The sequence below is a fragment of the Falco peregrinus genome, chromosome 12, assembly GCF_023634155.1.
Source record: "Falco peregrinus isolate bFalPer1 chromosome 12, bFalPer1.pri, whole genome shotgun sequence".
Taxonomy (NCBI): Eukaryota; Metazoa; Chordata; class Aves; order Falconiformes; family Falconidae; genus Falco; species Falco peregrinus.
This window is the reverse complement of record NC_073732.1, coordinates 10,041,760-10,063,843: the sequence shown is the minus strand read 5'-3', so window position 1 is coordinate 10,063,843 and position 22,084 is coordinate 10,041,760. Positions and strand designations below refer to the sequence as shown.

The window sequence follows — 22,084 nt, the reverse complement described above, 5'->3', positions numbered from 1 at the left end:
GGCAGACAGGGCCCTGAAAGGGGGAGACCTGGTACCCAGCTATTATGGGCTGTGTTTAATAACCCAGGAGCTGATTTCTGGCTAGGCAGCAAGCTACCTGTGTTGTGAAGTGTGTAACTAGGAGTCGAGGTCTTTTCCCAAAGCTCCTCTTTCCTGAGGCTGATTCATATCTGTCCTTATTGTTATCTATTGTGTTCACATGGCTGGGTTTTTTTCTTTTGTTAGCCTGTTTTCCTTCCTTGTTTTTAAAGAATAGCTTATCTGTATGCTCCAGAAGGGTGTGACTCACAAAGATCACAAGCTTTTTTGCAACGAGCTAAAGCCAGCCTGCTGACTACGAGAAAATACGCTGAGGTTTTCAAACACGAGTGCCACATCGCCTTTGCAAAAGGTGGCGACGGCACAGAGATGAGCAGTGGTGGGATTTGGCCAGATCCGGAGTGTCCGTTTCCACCGCTGCCAGGCCGGAGTGCTGACAGCACCACCTCACCCTGGGGAAGCGCTGCCCCTGTGTTTGGTGCTCTTCATCTCTGCTGCTGGTGCCATGAGGGACAGGAGCAGTAGGACACAGAGGTGTTTCTGGACATGTCGGTCGCATGAACCCAGTGACCACAGCTTGGGTCTGGGAGCTGGAGAATGAGCCTTCAGCTGAGCTCTGCCGTCGCGTGAGTCACCCGGGACCCGGCACGTAACACCTTGTCACTCCTCACCTGCCTCCCCATGTGCATTAACCATGCGTACCTGCCTATTTCGTTGGGGTATCGCGAAGCTTGTAGGAGATTGACTTTGTTCTGTCTAAGTTCTAAAGTATACCCCTCGTGTTACTGAGGCTGCAGTAGCAGGAAAGGGAAGGCACCAATTTGTTTTTATTTTTTGTCAGGCACCTTTGCAATGGATGATGGAGCAGACGCTGTGATGACTGTGCATCTCCTCGCCAATTCAGGACACTCATTGCTTCTGCAGCAAACTCTGGATCGGCTTTTGGAGTGGATTTGCCCAGACATTCGCCTTTTCCTGGTGTCTGAGCGAGTTACTCCACTGAAATACTATGAGAGATGTCGTAAGAGAAGCTGCGGCTTTCCTGGAATATCTGTTCTTCTTTTTCTACATGAGGACTTGGGAGAAGAACGGATTTTCCAGATCCACGAGCAGTTCCAACGTCCACCCTGGCGCTACCAGTGTGCCCAGATTGCTAATGGGCAAAGCCACCCCTACGCCCCAGCTCCCCAGGACTTCTATGGCCTGGATGACCAGATGCCTGTGTGGGGCATCAGGCGGGTGCACTGTGGCCCTGAAATCCTGCGTGTCACCCTCTACTGCAGCCTCGATAACTATGAGGATGCAGTCAGGCTCTACGAGATGATCCTACAGAGAGAAGCAACTATGCAGAAAAGTAACTTCTGTGTCTTTGTGTTGTATGCAACCCAAAATATTGCTGTCCAGCTCTGTTTGAAGCAGCTGCCCGTCGGGGTGGCTGCGGAGCCGAAGGAGTCAGCAGCCTTGCAGTTCAAGGCGCAAGAAATCGGGCAGCTGGTGCCTCTCCTGCCTAACCCGTGTATTCCTATCAGTAGCACCAGGTGGCAAACACAAGACTACGAAGGAAATACAATTCTGCTTCAGGTATGTGTCTGTGGTGCTCTGAGAGGAAGGGTTTTTTTATTGGTTGGTTTTTTTTTTCAAGGAAAGCAGGACTGGTTTAAAATGGAAATTAAGATTTTGCTTGTTCATGTTTTCTTTTGAATTTTTGAATGCAGTAATTGGTAGCTGTCAATGCCGTGATGCTGTCGATAAATATAAGCACAGATCCTTGGAATGTTCTCATATTGTTAAATTAACATCCCTGACAGTGAAAGTATGAATGCATTTTTGAGCAGGCTAGTTTAACATCTTGCCTTCCCTGCTTGAATTAAACAACCATAGCAGCCTATTCATTTTTTTGCTAAGTCATTATGTTATAAATGTTTTTGAAAGCAAATTTTTAGCATCCGAAACCAGATGTATTCTAAGTATAGTCTGGATACAACATTGCCTGCGATAGGTTTGTGTGAGTTCTTGAGTCAGTTGCAGTTGGGTGCAAGTGCCAAAGAAATGTCCTAGGAAATCTCTGCCTTTTCTGTTCAGGTGTGTGGTCCAGAGCTTGTATGAACACACACCAATTAAAAATGACAAAAAAAGGCTCTGCTGAGATAATACACAGCGGGAACTACATGTGAGCAGGCGGGCAGTTTAGCTTAGTGTGCTTTCTTTCCATTGTAACAACACCTCCCACCTCTGATTATTTTGTTTCTTGTAATTTGGATATTTAAATATCTTGCCCATCCTGTGTTTTTTTCTTTTTCTTTTAGCTTCCAGAGCTCATTTGTTACAAATCAAATTACTAATTCTGCACGGCCTATTTTTATGCTGCTCTGAACACTAATCCCCCGGGCAGCTTTTGCATGCTTCTCATTCAGTATCGCTTTATAAACTGGTTTCCACCCACTTAGACTGGACAAGGCCCTGAGCATCTTCATGTAGATTTGAAGCTGACCCTGCCTGGAGCAGGGCATGGGGCCAGGTGACCTCCAGAGGTCCCTTCCTAAATTACTCTGTGGTTCTTCCTGCTGCAGGTACAAGGTCTTTAAGCTGACAGATGTACATGAATTCACTGGCAGGATGCTCAGCAGCTTTTTTTGGGGTGTAGCTGTGCTGCACTGTGCTCCTGGTGAAGGAAGCTGGAGGCTGCTTGAGCCTGGGGATGCATCTCCTGTGGCCGCTCCATGCAGGGCGCTGGCAGCCTGGCACACGGCTCCTTGTTCTCCAGTTCATGCTGTCAATCTTTATTCTAAGTACCTGTAGATCATTTATTCTGCCTCTCCCCTGCCCCAACTTTCTGCCTTATTGCAAATCAAACCCAAGGGTCAGCTCACGGACTGCTACCCATGCAGAGCTGTCATTCCCCCCTGAGCCTGCAAGAACTTTTTCTTGGTTTTATTGCAGAAGAGATAACCCAAGCCACCCAATTTGATAAAGTAGTATATAAACGACATCCTCTCTTTTTTTTTTTTTGCTGAAGTCGCTCACTAATTACTATTCTATTCCATGTCCTTTCTTTGACTACTTACAGGAGATCCCTGTTTAAATTTTACAGGTTTAGCCTTAAGACTGATTTAGGAGTCTTAAGTAGGAGAGTAGGACCATTGCTTTGTAAATAAAGACATGAAACATGTCTCTAGCCTTGTAGAGGATTGGTGAGTGGGTGCCTTGCTCTGGCTGGGGTCCCAGGGGCGATGTGTTCCACGGGAACCGGTGGGACATGTATGTTCAGCCGGTCCCGGTCCCATTGGCCTCGCTGGTCTGACGGGTATCTACCCCTGGATTAGTCTGTCCGTGTGTTGCCCAGCCATCAAAGGGAATGCCATGTGATCGATCCAGAGCTTCCTGAACAAGTTTCTTTCCAAAAACAGCCAGTCTGCTTTTGCAGACGTGAAGGAGCTCTGGTAGGTCTGATGCCTCCAAGAGGGTTTTGGGACAGGCACAGCTATTTGTGCGTGCGGTGTTTAGGTCACCTGCAGCAAATCTGTCACATGTGTGTGCTAGTCCTGAGATGCCTCTGGAAGGTGGCCACGAGCACCACAGCGTGTGCGTGCTGCCATCAGGAAACCCCCAAACAGAAGTGTAAAGAGCTTCGTAGACACGATGTGGCAATTCAGGTTCTTTGTCTGAACTGGGGTTCAGCTGGGTGGCTGCCTTGGCAGGAACAGCAAGAGGACAAGTGCATGTGTTACACCCCACCAATATACACTCCCAAACTGCCTGCTTTAAACTTGAGGGTCTTCTGAAACTAGCTGTGGTAATTCTTCTTTAAGTGTTTATCTAGTCTCCCCTTGAATCCACGTCACCTTCTTGTATGCAGGGACTTCCCCAGGCCTACTGCCACCTTCCTTTAACTGGAGCTGGCTCCAGCTGGCTTCATTTGATGGCTTCTGCTTCTTGCATTGCAAATGGCAGGGAATGGACAATCCTTATCAGTTTCTCCGGGTGGCTCGTGGTGGTTTAGCCTTTCATCCTCTCCATTCCAAAATGTCTTTTTCCCCAGGATACATGGGTGTTCCTCTACTGTATTTGCAATTACCCTTATCCATTTCTGAGCGTTTCCAGCTCCATGATACCCTCTTGTGTGCTGCAGGTGAAGGACAGGCATCATAGCCCAGCTTTGGGACCAGAGCTGCACCGTGCATAACCATGTTCTCCATTTCATTTGGAATAATTCTTAAGATTTCATTTACTTTTTAGACTGCTTCAGGCACTGAACTGATGCTATCATGCTGCTGTCTGTCACAGAAATGAGACCCTGGGTTACAGTCACCTCACAACCTAGCATTTTGTGTGTAAAGCCAAGATTATTATTTTTTTTCTATGTGCATCACATTACCTACATTTTCATCTGCTATCACTTAGGCTTGTAGGACCACTGTGCTGTTCTCTAGTGGGGCTCTGACTCATGCTGCAGGCGATTTCAGCACAGTGAGGCTGGGTGAGAGCATCACCACTTGGCCAGGCTAGAACAATCTGTTAATGAGGTTCTCTCTAAATTTTCTTCAACAGGTACAAGAGAGGTCCAAGCCCCATGAAGCACATGTTGGGCTTTCCCATCAGCATAACGCAGGCAATGAAAAAATCCTGCAGGACTCTGTCCCAGCCCCTCTCCCTGCAAAACAGGGTAATCCTGGGTGGAGAAGCCAGGAGGTCAGAGCCGCAAAGGGTAAAATAAAATCTGACCACAGCGAAGCCCTTATTCCTGAGCAAGCTGGCGGTGAGCTCCACAGGCACTTCTGCTCTTCTCACAGTGGTCCAGCAGCCCGGCCGTGGTGGGAAGCCACCCCGCTCCGCAGGCGGGCGAGCAGCAAGCAGCAGGCTTCTCGCCAGGAGAGCCACGTCCCTCGGCACGCGGCGGAGACCAACGTTGACACTGGGCTTGCCGTGGCCAATGCTGTGAGTGGCCGCTGCCCACTGAACCGCTTCTCCAGGGACCTGCGGAGCAGCCTCTTCCAGCTGCGAGCACCCACGGATGGGGCCAGCAGCACCATGCCCACCCCAGGCAGGACCCAGCTGCTGTCTGCTGCAGCCAAAAGGAGTAAAGGAGCAGGGCAGAGCGTGGCAGCCTCTCCCTCACAACCGCCACAAGCCAGCATTGCAAACAGGGCAGAGGATGAGGAGGAGGAATTCTTTATATGACTGAAAACAGACATGCTAGACAAAGTCAGCGTTTCCAAATGGCAGCAGGGTGCTTTTGTGTCTATTGTGCCTCCTCGTGCTGTGACCGCTGATGCTCAGCTTACCTCTGTAGCTGTCACAACATTTCGGTAGTGGGTTCACCAAAGTAGACGCTTACCTTCCATGGAGCAATGCTAAGGAGGCTGCAGATAAAGCAAGAAAAATAACACTGAATTTACAGAAAGCTTTATATTTTTTTAATGTAGAATAGATTGGAGGATTATTGTGCAATGAATAGGAATAAGCCATATGGCTCCTAGAGCTGTTCTAAGATGCTAAAAAACAGCCAGTGACATCTTCAGATGGGGTTAGGTGGGGTTAGATGCAGTTTGCCTAAGCTGCCCAAGCCGCTGGATGCCCCCAGCCATGGGGCTCATCGTCCTTCCCTGGGACCTGTTGGAACAAGGTAGTGGCATGGTCACGGTGGTTATGCTGATTTTCCAGTGTGTTCCTTCTCTTTTCCCTTGTTGGTATTTAAAAGCTATCAATGTCAGTTTTATGCAACATGTGAAACGTAAGCATGTTCTTTTAAAATATTTTTGAAGAAAAGATTTGTAGGTGCCTTTTCCCCAAATGAGCACAGTACATGCAAAAACACAATCACTAATAGTTTGAGCTATGTTTATGCTGCAGTAAGACCTGTGGTTGCCTTTTCATGTGACACTTACAAAGCCCACCATGTTGCTGGGTTTATTTTGTTTAGACCAGTGTGGAGTTACCAGCAAGCAATCATAACTGGGTTTTAATTAACAGAAGACAAGAGAAGCTAAGAGTCTTGGAGGGAGCTGCTGAATGCTGGAGAGTAAAAAGTGCAGGAGAAATGAAGTAATGTTTCAGGCACAGATGCTGAAGTAACTCCCATCCTGATCAGCAGTTTTCTCAAGCAGGATTAAGTAAATCTCAAAGGGAAAGAGATGGGAAGGGTATGACAGAGGCACGACTTTATTAAATGAAAAGCCAAATCTGATCATACTTACTTTCCAAACAGCACAACATTTTCCCCTTAAATACACCTGAAGTTGACTTTACACAGAAGTGTGAATGTGTCTGGTGAGTGCCATCTCGTTGCCTCTCCTTAGGTCACAACTCAAGCTTGACAGGTGATGACTTCTTGTGGCCGGAGGAGAGGCAGAGGGCGAAGGGCAGCAGCAGCAAAGCCTTCCTGGGGCTGCACAATGTTATGGGTATCTTCTGGTACTTGTGCCAGCTGAGCACAGCTCACACTGCACTGCTACAGCTTTGCTACCTGGGGGGGTCCAACGCCTGCCTATGCTGCGGGTGGGCTGTGCGCTGGGGGGCTGGGGAGCCATGCCACTGCTGGGTCTCCGCTCAGGCTTTGGGAAGGCCCCACGTTCTGGGGAAGTTTGAAGCCCAGTTGGTCTTAGGGCTGTGGGTGGGAGTAGGGCAGTCCCTGCTCTGCACCCCCACAGCTGGTGCTGCCCTGGCAGTGATGCTCACGTACCCTCCAGTGCGGGGCCCGGGACCTGCAGAAAGCTGAACTTATTTCACTGCACACTTACGCACCCCCACTGCTACATTTTCACAAGCTCCATAAATATTTTGGGCGTTTTAATAAATCATACTGTGATATTTTACATCTTTAAAGGGTTATTATTTAATCTTGCCTAACATGCTAGAAATCTAGCCAGCACTTTTCAGAGCCGGAGGAAATGTTTGGACAAGAAGGCAAGCGGCAGAGGGCTGGCAGGGGGGTGAGCTGTCTGGGCTCGCTGTGGTGTGGCTGGGGGCAGCCTGGGAGGGATAAGGAGAGAGAAGGGGGATCGGGGTAGGGCCCTTGGCAAGGTAGTTGCAACCCTGGCAATGGGCATGGACAAGGATAGTCATGAACCCAGGAGTGAAGCCAGAAGTGGGATTCCTGGGAGAAACTGCTTTAGAGATTTCATGGTATTATCTCTATTTTGATGCCAAAGGTACCTATTTGATGCCTATTTAGCATCACCTCATTCTACTTAAGAGAAAGAGGGTGCATAGGAGGTGGAAGGTCAGTATCTAGCATGGGGGAAATGCTTCATCATTTAAAACAAAAAAGAAGAAAATGTTCCATGAGGTTCACCTGCCTGCAATAGATCACAGAAGAGAATGGCTTCAAGTCAAATGAAAACTGCTCTGAAAATACTGCTTGTGACAGTGAATATATAAAGTCCATCTATTTTAAGTGTAGGATACACCTCACTTAAATTCTGTATTACCCAGGCAGCTGTTTGGTCCGGGGGTGCAGTTTCTCCCTGGTTGGATTCGGTAGTGAAAGGCAAAGATTCACATTTTCCGTAGACACTTCATATCTCTGCAACCTTTATTTTACAGTTCCTTGCATGCTGTGCCATTTCTTTCGGGCTTTTTAAAAAAGGCTGGTTAGAGTGTGTGCAGGCTGGCAGGGGGCTGCTGAAGCTCTGTGCCCCCAGTAGTGTCCAGGCAGCCTCCTGGGACCGGGCAGGAGTGCGGGGTTGGCGATGCTGGCAGCAGGCTGAGCCGGGGGCTTCCCTCTCCCCTAGCTCCCATCCCACATGTTGGTCCCAACAAAGCACGCAGGGGCAAACAGTCTTGGTGGAAAACCAAAGAGGGAGTTTTGAAAAGTTATGCTTAGAGGTATGATGGCGTTGCAACCCTGAATGAAAGGAAGTGGTGTGGGGGTTTTTTACCATCTGTATGTGTCAGGCTTGATATAAATGATTTAGTCTGGTGGAAAGGGTTCTGACTCAGTTGTGACCATCAGGGGTGATGATGCTGTGGGTACCGAGCTGCTGATTCCTCCAGACACCTTGATGGACAGCAGCCAAGGTGGTCAGCATGGGTTGGCACCTGCTAATCAAGATTTTAATGTTGAGATGTGTACTTTTAGAGGGTGATGGTCATCCTGTGTTGTGCAAGTCTGTTGGGTGCTATCACACCTGGGAGCAGGAGCATGGCCCTGGGATTCCTGTGAGCCATGTGGCTGGGTGACCCCGTTCCCAGGAGGGAGCAGAGATGCTGCTGTGGCTCTGCTCACAAGGGATGATGATGAATGGTCCTGGCCCAAAGGGAAAGGCTTTTCTCCTGGTCTGATTGCACAGCCTGGGTGATGAAGGCTAGAAATCTCTTCTTGTGGGAGTGGGGTGCATGCTGAGAGCGAGAGCTGCTGGCAGCAGGAGTTGGGCAAAACAGGAGAGCTTGCTCTGGAGTCACCTTAAGCCAGCCTGCAAGGGTGGCTGCTGTTGCTTTTCTTGTTTTGGTCCCTGGCTACAAAAGTGGTGTCTCTTGTCTCCTCTGAAGCAAGTGCAGCGGCATTTGTGAGGGACGAGTTGCCAGGAAGGAGTGGGAGCACTCCCGGATGCCTGGATACGGGCACAAAGGCAGGGGGTGCTCTCCCCACTCCCTGCGCCTGGCACGGTGTGGCGGCACAGGCGGGCACCCGGGTAACCTTGGCCTCGGCACGGCGGCTGCTGGAGTCAGTCCTGACACCGCAGGCTTGGCCCCTCATACTAAGAAGAAGCTGGCAAGCTTGATTCTTTCGGGGAAGCAAATGCTGAATGCACTCTTCTTTCCCAAGTTTTGGGCCAAATTCAGCTTTTGTGAATGTCTTGGTAAATCCTGAACTGGTCCAGCGAGCACAGCTGAGCTTTCCACATTTACACTGGTGGGTCTGGGGTGGGAGTTGCTTCTCTCAGCTCTGGCAGGATATTCTCCATCTGTGTTGGTGCTGCGCTCCGTGCCCAGGACAGGCAAAGCTTCACAGCCACTTGGTGGAGGGAAAAAATGTTGCACGTAGCAGAAATCCTTAATTTGTCATAGGGACACGAACCAGAAATTGTCTCTTTAGCCAAAGATGAGCGTGGCAGCCCCAGCTTCTCCGCGGGCTGTGCATGGTGCGCTCCTGGCACCCATGGCCGGGCCGTGGGGTCTGCCTCGCTGTAAATTGCGTGGGCAGGGTGCGGGGCGGCTGCCCGTGGGTCCCTCTGTCCGAGCACGTGTAGCTGCAGCAGTAACAGAAATGTTCTCTGTTGCCTGTCTGCTGTACCGCGTCCAGCCAGGTGGCCTGTCCCCTCAGGTGGGGACACCGGGGGGGTGCCGGGGGGCGGGGGGGCTGCCCGTCCCTGGTGCACCAGCTCCGCCTGGTGCCCGCCGGTGGCATCTTCCCGGCCGCTGCCGCCCCCGCCCCCCGGCAGCAGCGGGGACCGACGGCGCTGCCCCGCCGCCCCGCCCGGGCTGGCACCGAGCGGCCGTGCCCCAGCGGGCGGCCCCGCACAGCAGGGAGGGGGCAGCTGCCGGCGGCCGGGGCTGTGTCGTCCCCCCCCCCCCCCTCCAGGCTTTGCCCTTCGGCAGCGGCAGGTGCCACCCCCGCCGTGCCCCGGTGCCCCCGGGCTCCTCACCCCGCTGCCTGCCCGTCCTGCGGCTTCCCACCCTCGCTCTCGTTAGCACGGAATTAACCTGGTATAGAAGAAAATAATAGAGATACCAATACCAAAGAAAGCTAACTTAGCTCTCAGTCATTCGTTTTCTCTGCCAGCAAACTAAATTAAGGAGATCTGCCACGTGAGCGACAGGGGTGAATACCGTCCGTCATTATTCCGACGGCAGCCTCAGGCATGGATGCGCTGCAATTCCATATGCAGCTGTTAATGTGTATCTGCTGACTGCAGAGAAAAATCAAGGCACAGTGCTAGCATGCTTGTTACAAAGGCGTTTTGCTAAGAAATGCCATGGCAGATCAACTGTTTTAGCTGTAATAACAGAAAAAAGTAAATCATTAATTTTAACTGGAGGCAATTTTGTTTCAAAGGTTAAAAAAATAGACTTCTCCCTTTTTAGTTGAGCGCCAAAGGATCACTCTTGGCTTGCCGTGAATTAATCCTGTTCCCCTTCGTGGAGGTGACGATCCACTGTGTGATGGAGCGGGGCGGGAAGCAGGACCTTTGCCTTGGTGGGGTGGGGCAGGAGGAGATGCGGGGCGGGAGGAGAGGTGGAGCGCTCTGGGGCGGTGGGGTCATGGCTGTGGTCCCTCTCCGCCTCACTTGCAAAGTGAATTAGGAAGCTCAAAGGCTCTTAGGCTTTGCTTTAATAATGAGGAACTGGAAACTTCTGTGGAAGCCAAGAAGGGGTCTGGGCTGTGGGAGGGATGCAGAGGGCTCAGGGGTCCCCATGGCACACTGCGTGGAGCGCGTGTCCTTCTCCCCCGCCACCCCATGTGGGTCCACAGTTCACCCCTCTCAGCACAGCAGCAACAAAAGGGTGTTTCGGGGTGGGGGGGATTCTCTGTGACCCCCTTTGCCGGGGTGCTGCAGACGCTGCTGGTGGGGCAGGAAGGTCACTGCTCCCTTGTACACCAGGATCTCCCTGCCCAGCCCTGCTGGCACCTCCTGCAGCCAGGCACGGCTTTGCTTGAGCCCAGGTAGCGGAGGTGGGAGGTCTGGCTGCTGGATTTTGCCAGTGAACCCTGAGTGACCACCCAAACATTAGTCCTGTCGGCCTGCCAGGCCGGCTGGCATGAGACGTGCGGCAGCAGAGTGGGAGTGTGTGCACATCGGGGCTGGGGCTCAGCTTGCACGGAGCTACCTGCCCTGCATGTGTTCTTTAAGGGGTTTTGCTTTTGTCCTCTTCTCCAGTAAGTGTTCTCACGCAAGGTTCACCAGGACCTTTCTTTTGTCCTTAGGGAGATGAAAACTCATTTTTCCTTCAGTCTTTTGGGCCATGATGTGGTAAGTGCAGAAGCTGCATCCCTGCCTTGGGATGCCGCTTACTTGCAGACATCAGGGAACATTGGGAGAGGGAACTTGCAGCAGGAGCTGCCTGAGAATGGGGCAGGATGTACGGAAGGAACTGGAGATGCCCTGTTTGGGCCTCAATAAGAAACCTGGAGTATGATGTGCTTCCGTTCAGCAAAGTGCCTACCTGGCTGTGGCTTTTCATCCAGCGTAGGGTTGGCTCAGCCCTGCAGGGGCTCAGTGCCTCAGAGACGCTCTGCTGCTTCATAAGCCAAGTAGCCAAACACACTGGGGAGCAAAAAACTGACATGAGATTAAAAAAATGTCTTTTAAAAGACCTGCCTGAGAGCTGCAGTATAATCCTCAGGGTGGCAAGTCTTAGTCAGGCCCCTCTTCTGCCAAAGGCAGGTGTGCCTGCAGGCTGGGCTTCAGCAGCAAGTGGTGTCCTGGATCTGTCCCCTTCTTGGTGTCAGATGTTCCCCATTGGTTTTACTTTCAGGAAGAGCTGCTCGTTTCCAATGGCATATCTCAGGTGGAACACCTCATATCCTTAGTACCTCATTGAAAAGAAGCATCAGAGGTATTTCTCTACACCCAAAACGTAACAGTAGTTATACAGAATAACAAAATATAGCAGCTGTTACAGTGAGCAATTTCTTTCCTGTTCCTGTATAGTGGGTTTCATTAAGCACAGAGGATGCACCTGATCAACCTGGATTAAAAATTCAGTTATATTATATTTTACAGGAGAAACAATGATTGCACCCAAGTTTGGAAGGGTGTCTGGAAAGAAAATTCAATGTGTTGGGAAGCAGTCGGTATGGGTTTGTGGTCCTGGGCACTACCAGGAGGCAGTGATACTCCCGCTGCATTTCCCCACCTCCTCTTTCAGCAGGCTTCCCCTGACACTACCACTGCATTGCAGTTTGCTGCGCTGCTCTTCTAACATTTAATTCTCATTATTCGAGAGAGGTTTTGAGAGGTTTCCATCTCCCATGGAGCACTTGCATTAATATTCCAGTTCAGGATCTCAGTTCTGCTGCTGATTACAGGCAAGGACAGATCCGATTCCTATTAGTGTGAATTAATATTCTTTAAGAGTCCCAACAGCTTTCTTCTCCCCTATCACCCTCCTTCAGGCACTGGCAGCCTGGCTATGCTGGGAGGTGATTAGGTTTGTAGATTTGTTCCTGCAGACACTCGGTGACACCATTAGTTTTCTCATCTCACTTGTGCAGCTGAAATTGTGACAGCCTCACTTCTTTAATTGGGATCATCTTGAGTTGCATCTCAGCATCAGAAGGAGCCTTGTAGGGCGCAGGCCTGGCTAGGCACGGAGCAGGCAGGAGCCACTGGGGCTTTTAGCTGTCACAGCTGGTAAAAGGTTGATCCTTGCTTTCTGAAATGGGAAGGTAGGATGAGAGATGCCCTGACAACTGACTGGATGTGGAAGATGTTCCTTGCTCTGAAGTAAGCCCCCTCCTGTTGGCATGGCTGGGATTCAGTGTCTTGGTGTGGAGCAAGAGGAGAAAGTTCCTCCTTCTCCTCCTCTTGCCTTAGGTTTGACTCACTGCTGCTCCCTTGGGAGTGGCAGGAGAGATATCCTAGCCCTTGTGCCACTGTGTCACATGTGCTGTGTAGTGCTGGTAGCTGGGATTGCCCCTGGTGGATGTGGTGACTGGGTCAAGTGCAGATCCTGCATCACATCTCTGCTCCAGGGTGGGAAGGGGTGCAGCTGGAGTTGTGACTCCCCAAAGGTCACTTGCCCTGTGCCTGGGCCACCTTTGTCTCTTTCTTCACGTGGTGACAGCAAGCACTTCCACTGGGCAGGAGGACCAAAGGTCTCTGCAGAGCTCCACATGGCCCTGAGTCACCCTCGGTCCCTGTATGGCAGGGAACCACCCTGCCACCTCTGCAGGCAGCGACAGTCAGCCGAGTGGCTGCCTTTGCTCTGCCAGCTCCCAAGTCTGCTGTGGGGACAGGGCTCTTGTGCAACGCTGGGCTGCCCTCACTGCTGTCCTAGGACCACTGCTATCAGAGCATCTCTTCCTGGCCCCAACTTCATATTCCAGCATCACCAATTCTCCTCCCCTGCTCCATCTCCCGCTGTCCTGCAGAAGATGCTCATTGGGTCCCACAGCGGGTGTGCAGCAGGGTCCAACTGGGACCTGCAGCGTGGCACATGGGGGCAGCTCCCTGCCCCTGCTGTGGGCTGAGGGCCGTGCCCTGCCACTGCTGCCGTGTTTCCAGGAGGAGGGAAGGGAGTGACCCACTTGTGGGAGAGGTCAGCCTTAAATCCCAGTGTTTGAGCACCAGTAAGGAAAAACCTTGGGATAAACAGCAGCAGTCTCTGCAGTGCCCCTTTTAATCTAGATGGAAGAATTTTTCTAAGGCCTGAGAGTTACCAGCTGGTGGGACAGGTGACTGCAGCTTAGAGAGATACTACATTTATATGAAAAAAAATGTTAAACCGCAGCCTAAGTCTCCCCTTGGATCTCATACTTTATCTGTTCCCATCCACCAATGTTGTGCTGCTTGGCCAGAGGCTGCACGGCAGGGCTGTCAGCAGCCTCCAGCTGCCGGAAGGCTCATAGCCTGCATAGGAGTGACTGAATCAGCTGCCTGGGCCATAAACGCTCATCTGTGATCCTTTCTCTGGGCAGGCTGGGAACCCCATCCTACCACTGGCTCCTCCCAGGCTGCCCTGGCCTCCCCTGCCCTGAGCTGCCCTGATGCGGCTGGAGCCTCCCACAGCCTCTGTGCCCCGAATCCACTGGCTACGTGGGGAGTCAAGGCTGCTTTGGGGGGAAAAAGGGTGGTTTGGGGGGCTGAGAGCAGCCCCATGGTGCCGGCAGCAGGGCTGCTGGAGCTGGGTCTCGGGGCACAGTGCGTGTCCCTGCCGGCTCGGTGGCCGGGCCAGCAGCGTGGGTCAGCCCTGGGCATGGGCACACAGCTGTGGTCATTAAACTGCTGCCTGTTCCCGTGGGCTGCTCTCTCACCTCGCCTCAGAGGTAAGGCTTTCCTCCTCTTGCATTTATTGCTCAAACCCGGAGCTAGGAGACCATGTATTGAGCTGGAGTGCCTGGGGCACAGTTACAGTTATTGCCCACCCTAGATTCTGGCAATGAGCCCGCCTGGCTCGTCAGACTTCCCTCTTCAGCTAGCTGCCGTGGCTGAGCCAGCGCCGCTGCCAGCGCTGCGCTGGGTGCCCGGCTGTTGGCTCCTGTGGCTCCGTGCTGCTCCGAGCCGGGGAGCACCCTGGGGAGCACGGCCACCCCCTGTGCCCTGCCGCCCCGCGTGGGCAGTGCCCGCTCCGCCTGGGAGAGCAGCAGTGCCACACGGGAGCTATTCACTCGCTGGTGATGGAGAGAGGTACCTGAGCCACGGTGTTCCCACGCTGCTTTTTGATTCTGAAGCTTCACTGGCTTATGGTTGGAATGGAAGCAAGGTTTGTGGTTTTGCTTTTGCTTTACCAGAATTGGCTTAAAGCACCCCAAGGATTTTCAATTAAAACAAACAAAGGAAATTATATTCAAGGAAACTCCCAGGACAGTACAAGAGATGTGATTCTGATGTGCAATGAGTACAAAGGGAACGTGTTTTGGCCATCCCAGTGGCTGGAAGTTTTGTTTCCAGCCTGGCAGTGGATCTAAGCAAGTGGATTTTGGTTGTGTTCCTCTCCCTCCTCTATTTGTTGGTCATGTTAGATGGAAGCATCCTTGCAGGGCCACCACATGTATTGGGAACAGCACCAAGAGCAGCTTCCTTCAAATGCAGCTGTGGGCAAACCAAATAGCCACTGTGATGGATGTAAGCAAGTGGGATGAAGTAAATCAGTGTTATGGAACCTTGTCATGTAGATCAAATGCAACATTTCACAGCATTGATACCCCAGGGCTTCCTTACCCATTGGGCACGGTGGTTGTTGTGTTGGCCTGCGTGGCCTCCTGCCAGTCCAACCAGTGCTTAAAAATGTAGATGTACTTTCCAGAAGCGGGTTGAATTATTGGAAGGTGACTAATCAAATTGGTTCTGGCACCACTAGCAGCATCCTGGTGGATCAGATGCTGAACTGTGATGCCTGGGCTCTGCTGAAGGCCCTGCTGGGCTGCCACTGGCCTTGGCGGGGGTGGTTTGGCCACCAGCTGGTTTCAGCTGTAGGGTCAGTGGCTTCACACTGAGGAGGGCACTGGGCTCCCAGTCCCTCAGCCTGACTCCCCGAAACCTACAACGCCGATGTAAGCCAGGCTGTGAGGGTTTCCAGCCTGTCCGTGTAAGCTGGGAGACCAGAGGGAAGGGGTGGGGTGGGAGCAGAATTTCCCTGAAAATTTTGCTGTGTTTTTTCATCTTGATTTAATTCAGAGCTACTAGGCTTTGTGGAGGGAATAGCTGATTGCAGAAATGTCTCATGCTGATGTTTACCAGATACTCTTTTTAGATGGGAAAGTCATTCTGTGTCACGAGAAATTTTGCAAATGTTAGTTTTTGTTGCAAATCAGAGTGAAACCAGATTTCAGGAGATTTAGACTTCTCACAGACTTGGAGTTTTAGCCACCCTTAGCTGCAGCTCTCTGACAGCCTGCTTGAGCTGCTGAGCCACCTCCTTCAGTAGCACATGGCACAAGGAGTTAAAATAATTGGAACAAGATATGCGCCATGGGAAGCCAAGCATTTTCTATTAAGGAAGAGCAAACCTTCTACTTCTTGTAGCTGTTTTGATTCAGCAGTTGTCTTAGTGGAGACTGCTTTTTTTCCCGATTTCATTGTTCAGCTCTGGTAATAACCACTGTTGTGTTTGCAAGTTTTAAGTGATGACAGGCCAAATGCCTTACCAGCATTTCATTTCTTCCTGTGTGAGTGTGCTGGCTTTGCCTGCCTTCATCAGCACCATGGGCTTTCTCTCTCTTGCTCCACTTGACATGTAACTGAGCTGTGGACAAGCCCTATCTTGTATGATGCTGGCATGGCATATGCAGTCGCTGTGCCTCCCCAACAATCAGTGTCTTGAGGCACCGCTCATCCAGAGGGATTACATTCAGTCTGCAATTTTTTTGGCATCAGCAAAGCGGGTTCTCAATGTGGGGGTCCTTAATGGCCTTCATGCTCCTTCTGTGCCCTGTGTTGTATTTGGTTCCTGAGTTTAGTTTGGAAAGGAAAAAAAAAAAAAAAAGTGCTGCCAGGGTGTCGGTGGGAGCAGGGATGTGTGTGGGTGTCAGAGGTGCAGCAGATGTGGCAGGCAGGCTCACGCAGAGGGCTTGGCAGGAGCGGGGATGGTGTTGGGAGGACATGCCAGGGCTGAAAGTGGTCCCCTCTCCACGTACCAGAGCAGGCTGGCCACGGCCATGGCATGTGCCAGGAACAGCTCTTCCTCCTCCTCCTCGTTGTCCACATGCGCTGCTGGCACAGCCTGTCCCCACCGAGCCTGCCCGGGGGAGCACAGCACGAACCAGCCCCGCCACAGCAGCCGGTGCCACCCAAGGGGCACCGTGCAGGGCGGCCGGGAGAGGAGACTCCCGGGATTCCAGTTTCAGGGTGGGAGCTGCGAGTCACAGGCTGACGCCAGCCCAGTGGCCCCCGCAACCCCAGCCAGCCCCACCACGGCTGCTTGCACAAGCTGGGTTATTTAAGCTCCCGAGTGATGTGGAAAGCTGTGTCCCAAAGAAAACCTTGTGCGTTTAGCCAAAAAAAGACCCAGAAAAAAAGGAGGAGAGGAAGGGAGGAGGACCCATAAAACATTTTCCCCCACCTTGCAGACTCAGAGCCCTTGCCCCACTTACCTGGCCGCTGGGTTTGAATTTCAGCTGTTTGATTCATGAGAGCGTGTCTCGGAGCCTCTGGAAGCATGTGGACTGCTCCCACCCGCAGGGTGACTGCCCGGCGGCACTGCCACAGCCTGGCTCCCCGGGGAGGGGAAGGGGTGCTGGGGGCGTGGGGGTCCCGTGCCCCGGGGCCCTGCAGCGCTGCCTGGCCAGGTGCCTGCCAGTGCCGTTGGGTAACATGCAACTGCAAAACCAGAGCGGGATGGATGTTTTTGTTTTTGTTTTCCAGGTCTAATGTGAGCTTTTCATGGTTCCAACCTAACTGTGAGGTTTTATGGACTCCTGTTCACTGTGTTCTGCTGTGCTTTTATGGCAGGAGCTATGCTCACACCATCACCAAAACCTGTTTGGACTCCTGTTTACTGTGTTCTGCTGTGCTTTTATGGCAGGAGCTATGCTCACATCATCACCAAAACCTGTTTTTGAGTTGTTTGTGACAGAAACCGTACTGACAATGAAAATACTTGGGAAGTATTGCAAAGCCAAGGTTGAATGGAGATCTCCTCCCTCCACACCCACCACAGGGATCTTGGACCTCCAGGAGGCGGGTGAGGACAGCAGCCGTGGCCACCCATGAGCAGCTGACCCACGGTGCACGGAGCGGGTGGCCTCCTGGGTCCTTGTCTGAATTTCCCAGTTGCTATTCTGGGTAGGAGTTGTCTGCAAGAGAATCTGTCACGGTTTTGATTCAATATGCGGTTTACTGCTTGGAGAGGTGATTGAGAGCTTTTGTTCTATGTTTTTCTCCTTTGTGTTCTGTCTTGCTTGACCTATACACAGAAATGCACGTTGGCAACCTCAGCCTATCCATCTATAATCATTGATGCTCCAGCATGTGTTTTTACTTTACAGAGGGTTTCAGTGTTGCTGTTGGTAATGGGAAAGGAGATGTTATGGGCATGCAGCAGGGCCTTTTAACATCTACAAAATCTCAGCCAATTTTTAAAAGCCAAAGCAGTCACCCGCTGTATGTTCTAAAAGCTATTTGTCCGTAATTTTAAATTGTAATAATAATAATAACCTTGCTGATGCAGAGGGTGTGTGGAAGAAACAGGCATCCTTGAAAATTTCCTATGAGGCTTTGCCAAGCTTGAAGTGACTTTTTGATATTTTTCCCCCTTTTTTTCATGACTGAAAGCCATTTCTCACAGTGGTGGGTAGCAGCTCCAGCTGCTACATGTCAAAGCCGAGCACAGGATCTGGCTCTGGAAGCAGTGCAGCTCTCTGCTATCCTTCTGCAAAGCGTGCAGGAGGCAGCAATTTCCCCAGAAATGTGGGAAACGAAGCCCTGGATGCAATTGCCCTTCGGTCCAGCAAGGCTGTCAGCAGAGCAGTCCCATCCCCTCCTGGCCCAGCTGTGTGCTGCACATCTGCAGTTCACAGAGCGCATGCTTGGGCTCAGCCTTTCCTCAGCCACCCCCAGTTCACCCAGCATCGAGGCTGAAAAGCCACTGATCTCACTGGAAAGGATGCAATGCACCGGCTTGCTCCAAAGAGGCGGCAGGTTAAAACTTGCTTACCTCTGTGGTACCGTGGAGGTGTCGGCTGCGTAAATGCAATTTAATGCCTTGGAATCCATCAGGCGCATGGGTGTGCAGGGCAGCAGCATGAGAGCTGGCGGGGTGCTGAGCGTGCCCCGGGCTTCAGCCACCCCCGGGATGCTGCGCTGCGGCACAGGATTGATGAGACTGTCATAGGTGCAGCCGTGCGGTCACAGTTAGGAGGTGCTCCCATCCGCAGCCCCTCTCCCGGGGCTTCCAGGCTCTCCAGAAAATTACCCTGTAGAGCATCGCTTCACATGCTTATTCTTAGCCTAACGGTGTGTAGTCATTTGGGGGTTTGGAAACTGGATGAAATTCGATTCATTTGAGTTTAAAAATTCGGTCAGTCCGATGTGGTTGGTTGAGTTGTTTTTTCTTTCACCTTGTGCTTCATAAACATTTTGGTGGCGGGCATTGTGAGCATTAGGGCCGAAGTGATCTAACCCTCTCCACCGGGCAGGAAAATAGAGTTATTCCCATTTTATTCAAAGGGAAATGAAAATAAAGGGATTTTATACAGCTTGGCCAACACTGCAGGGAAAGTCCCTTTAATAAAAACCAGATCTCTCATCTCTTAATCTTACACGTTAACTGCAACAACATCCTTCTTCCTTAATCTTCCTTTCATGCACTTCAGAACTTTGCACTAACAGTTTGCTTTTATTGGGCATGGCCTTGATAAGTGATTTCTTTGAACAATAGCCAATTCACTGGCTATTGTTCGGTGGTAATGAGCTGGCTTAACATAAAGTCAACAGTGAGCCAAGACTTCACACCTGAATAGGCATCCAAGAGGTCGGAACCGGTGTCTGATATTTGAAAAAAAATCCCCATTACTATTTGGAAAATAGGATAAGAACAATTAAGAAGAGGACTGATGCAGGTGTATGACATAAATGCAAACTGCAGCCATCTTAGGTGCTCAGGCTGGTTTCTCTGTTTTCTTATGCTGGACCATCACTGCCTGTTTCAGTCTTTATAGTTACTCTTTGTCAGAGGGATGGTGAGACAATGATGTTGCCTTTACCCAGGGATGCTGGGGGCTGAGAATGGCTCCGTGAAGGTTGGTCAGTGGTGGGTGGGAGGGAAGGAAGTTTTGGCATCTGTATGAGAAGGGGCTGTGGATGACAGTGAAGTCCTCCTCCCTGCCTGGAGGAATGACGAGCTATTTAGTGCATCTTTCTTCCATCTAAAGTAGGAGTTGGGAGGCCAGCTAGACCACAGTTAAGGCACTTCTGGGTGAATCTGGGCATTCCCTGACAACAGGATATCTCAGAGGCATATGAATGATGGGATCAGAAAGAACTCATGAATGTTTTTATCTCTATGCTCCTTGGCTCTTCACATGTGTTAGTGGAGCTATTTCTGCCTTTTTCCTGCCTTTTGGAGGTGCTTATTACTACAGGCTGCTGGAAGATCCCGGGGAGTGAATGGTCCTACTTTGACAGGAGCATTGATTATGCTTGGAAATTGTTCTGGCAGCACTTAGTTATTTATCTTTTTTCCCCCCGCCCTTCCCCTAGGCAAGAAGTGCTTGTTACAGTTGAGTACTGTACAGTGATTTTGGATACTAGGGAGGCAGATCCTGAGGTATCTTTGCTGTGCTCATCTCTTGCATATTTAGGTTAGTCAGCTAACGTATTGTTGATGTTGCCTTTTAGAAGTTATACAACTGCAGCGGGCTGGCCGCCTGCTTCAGGTGCTCTGGTGCTAAGGAAGCCACACGTCCACCCATGGGTGCTCCCCTCGGCATGCAGGCAGGGCGTGCTCATCCCCCGGCTCCTACCTTCTGGTAGCAGAAAACAGAAGCTGATCCAACTGGGAATACTGGGGCTGCCCCCACTCACGTGTTGCCCTGCAGAGTTGTGTTGCACTGCTGGTTCTGCAAAGCATTACTCTAACTGACTTTGTTGTTACTGATAATTTTCTCCTGGGGTCATAGATTAGGCAGTTTTGGTTTGCTCTTTTTTCAGTTTGGTTTTAATTACTGTTTGACCTCCTTGCTGCTGGTTCTCTTCTGCACTTGCTGTATTGTAGTAAATTTGCTCTGGGCTGTATTCTGAGAAAAACTAGGACATACTCAGTGCCTTTGGTAGATGTTATGCCTGGAAGGTGGCCAGTGCTGTAAGAAATGCTCCTGACTGAGTAACAGAAGCCAAGAAATAAAAAGTTATGACAGTGTTCCAGTTAAAACATGGCAGTACCTCATACAATTTCAAAGTGGCTTAGCCTGTGTCATCACAGTACCAAAAGAAAGGTGCGTCCCGAGTACTGCTGTTCCCAGGAAATCACTGGCTGCATAAATAATCACTCAAATGAGGAGTTTTCAGTGATAGCCTAAAACCACACCTTCTGTCATGCCTGTATTCTTTGTTAGTCTACTGGCAGACAGGCCAGACCTCCTTTATAAGACTTACATGCAAAGGATATTGCTGCAGGCTCAGTATTTATCGAGAGACAAGGTATTGCTGGACTCTTTCTAACGGGTATCATTTTAGACCTAATGTTCTGCTCTGCTTTCTGTGTCCGTACTTATTTAAATCTCTTCCATGTGTGTTTCCCAGAGCGATAAGATCTCAGTGGCACAACCTCAGCAACAACAATTGCATTTAGCCCATCATCTTTCAAAAGCCTCTGCTGTCAGCAGCAGCCAGCAGTTCCTCCTCGCCGGGTGGAGGAGCTCCCTGGGAGAGCTGCCGGCAGCGACATGCTCTGCGGGGATCACGCTCAAGCAGTGAAGTTGGACCTGGCCATCCATGAAGGCAAACAGCTGGCAGCCAGTGATGGAAATGTTAAATGAGGTATGGTTGTGCCTTTTAAACGCTCCTCTGGGTTACATAGAAGGTCAAGTGTTTGTTTGTATAAGGTAAACAAATGCCATTACTCTTAGCCCATGTTCACAGGGTGTGCTGGTCATGACCTCCAAGTCAAAGTTATGGGATATGCAGGTCTTGGTTTGACATGAGAGTTGGAAGTATCCACCTGGAATAACAGGGATCTAGGTGGGTAAAAGCAATGGCAAGAGAACGTTTGGTGGAGATGCCTAATTTAATTGGGATTTGCCATAGGTGACTATTGCCTAAATCAGCCAGGCTCCAATGTACTCTTGTCCGTGTGACTTCTCTTGGCAAGAAGTGGGTCTTCTGCTATATGTTTGTAAAGTTCCTCATTTAACACTGTTCTGACTCGCTGGTGATACCGCTATGCGACGGGTAAATATTGAAATTTTATTGTCTAGTGCTGAACAGGCATAAACTTGCTATTTTATCATCCCTATTGAATTATTATTAGAATGTTGTTGAATAAAATACTAACTTGTCAGCATGACTTCATTTTGATGGTATTTGTTCATTGAATCTAACCTACAGACAATGGTGAACTTTGCCCTGTGCTGTGGAAACGCTCCTATTCTTTGACTTGTGCCCTTTTAAACAAAGTGATCTGCAAAGTGTTTATCTAGAGGCATAAAAGCCCCCCTATAAATCGATGCATATCCCAACTTTATAAGACTTGCATATTAATTTGCTTATTTTCCATCTGAACAAAGGATCTCAGGAACCCACAAACATGGTCAGAATCATCTTGATCCAATTTGCTACATAGTTTTGTTTGACTGCGCAGATGTTTTCTGTGTGTTTGGCAAAAAAGGGGTCAAACCCTCTATCTGGGCCTACTATTTCTGGCATGATCCCTGAAGTTTTTAATCCTTTTCGAACATGAATCTTCTGAGAGTTTATTTTGATTTATTAACCTGATTGTTTGAACACAG

At 50.5% G+C, this 22,084-nt stretch overlaps 1 protein-coding gene across 4 annotated transcripts; it reads left to right on the top strand.

The window, feature by feature from the left end:
- The first annotated feature begins 284 nt into the window (after positions 1-284).
- Positions 285-21,651, top strand: FAM124B (family with sequence similarity 124 member B). Of its 4 annotated transcripts, none has more exons than XR_003552326.2 (4): positions 285-758; positions 881-1,620; positions 4,588-5,662; positions 20,880-21,651. XR_003552326.2 is itself a non-coding variant. In XM_027779491.2 (3 exons), exons 1-3 carry the CDS (start codon positions 734-736, stop codon positions 5,215-5,217), a joined length of 1,395 nt encoding a protein of 464 aa, XP_027635292.2. In that variant the 5' UTR covers positions 285-733; the 3' UTR covers positions 5,218-6,851. The 4 variants fall into 4 exon arrangements, 2 of the variants coding, with proteins under 2 accessions (XP_027635292.2, XP_013150536.2); XR_003552325.2 differs by lacking the exon at positions 20,880-21,651 and adding an exon at positions 6,336-6,851; XM_027779491.2 differs by lacking the exon at positions 20,880-21,651 and having other exon boundaries at positions 4,588-6,851.
- The last annotated feature ends 433 nt before the right edge of the window (positions 21,652-22,084 follow it).

Bases quoted from the DNA above. Each gene is read 5' to 3' on its own strand.
- FAM124B (XM_027779491.2), top strand. From the start codon at position 734: ATGCGTACCTGCCTATTTCGTTGGG. The intron at 759-880 runs GTATCGCGAAGC...ATTTTTTGTCAG, and splicing joins TACCTGCCTATTTCGTTGGG to GCACCTTTGCAATGGATGAT. The intron at 1,621-4,587 runs GTATGTGTCTGT...TTTCTTCAACAG, and splicing joins GAAATACAATTCTGCTTCAG to GTACAAGAGAGGTCCAAGCC.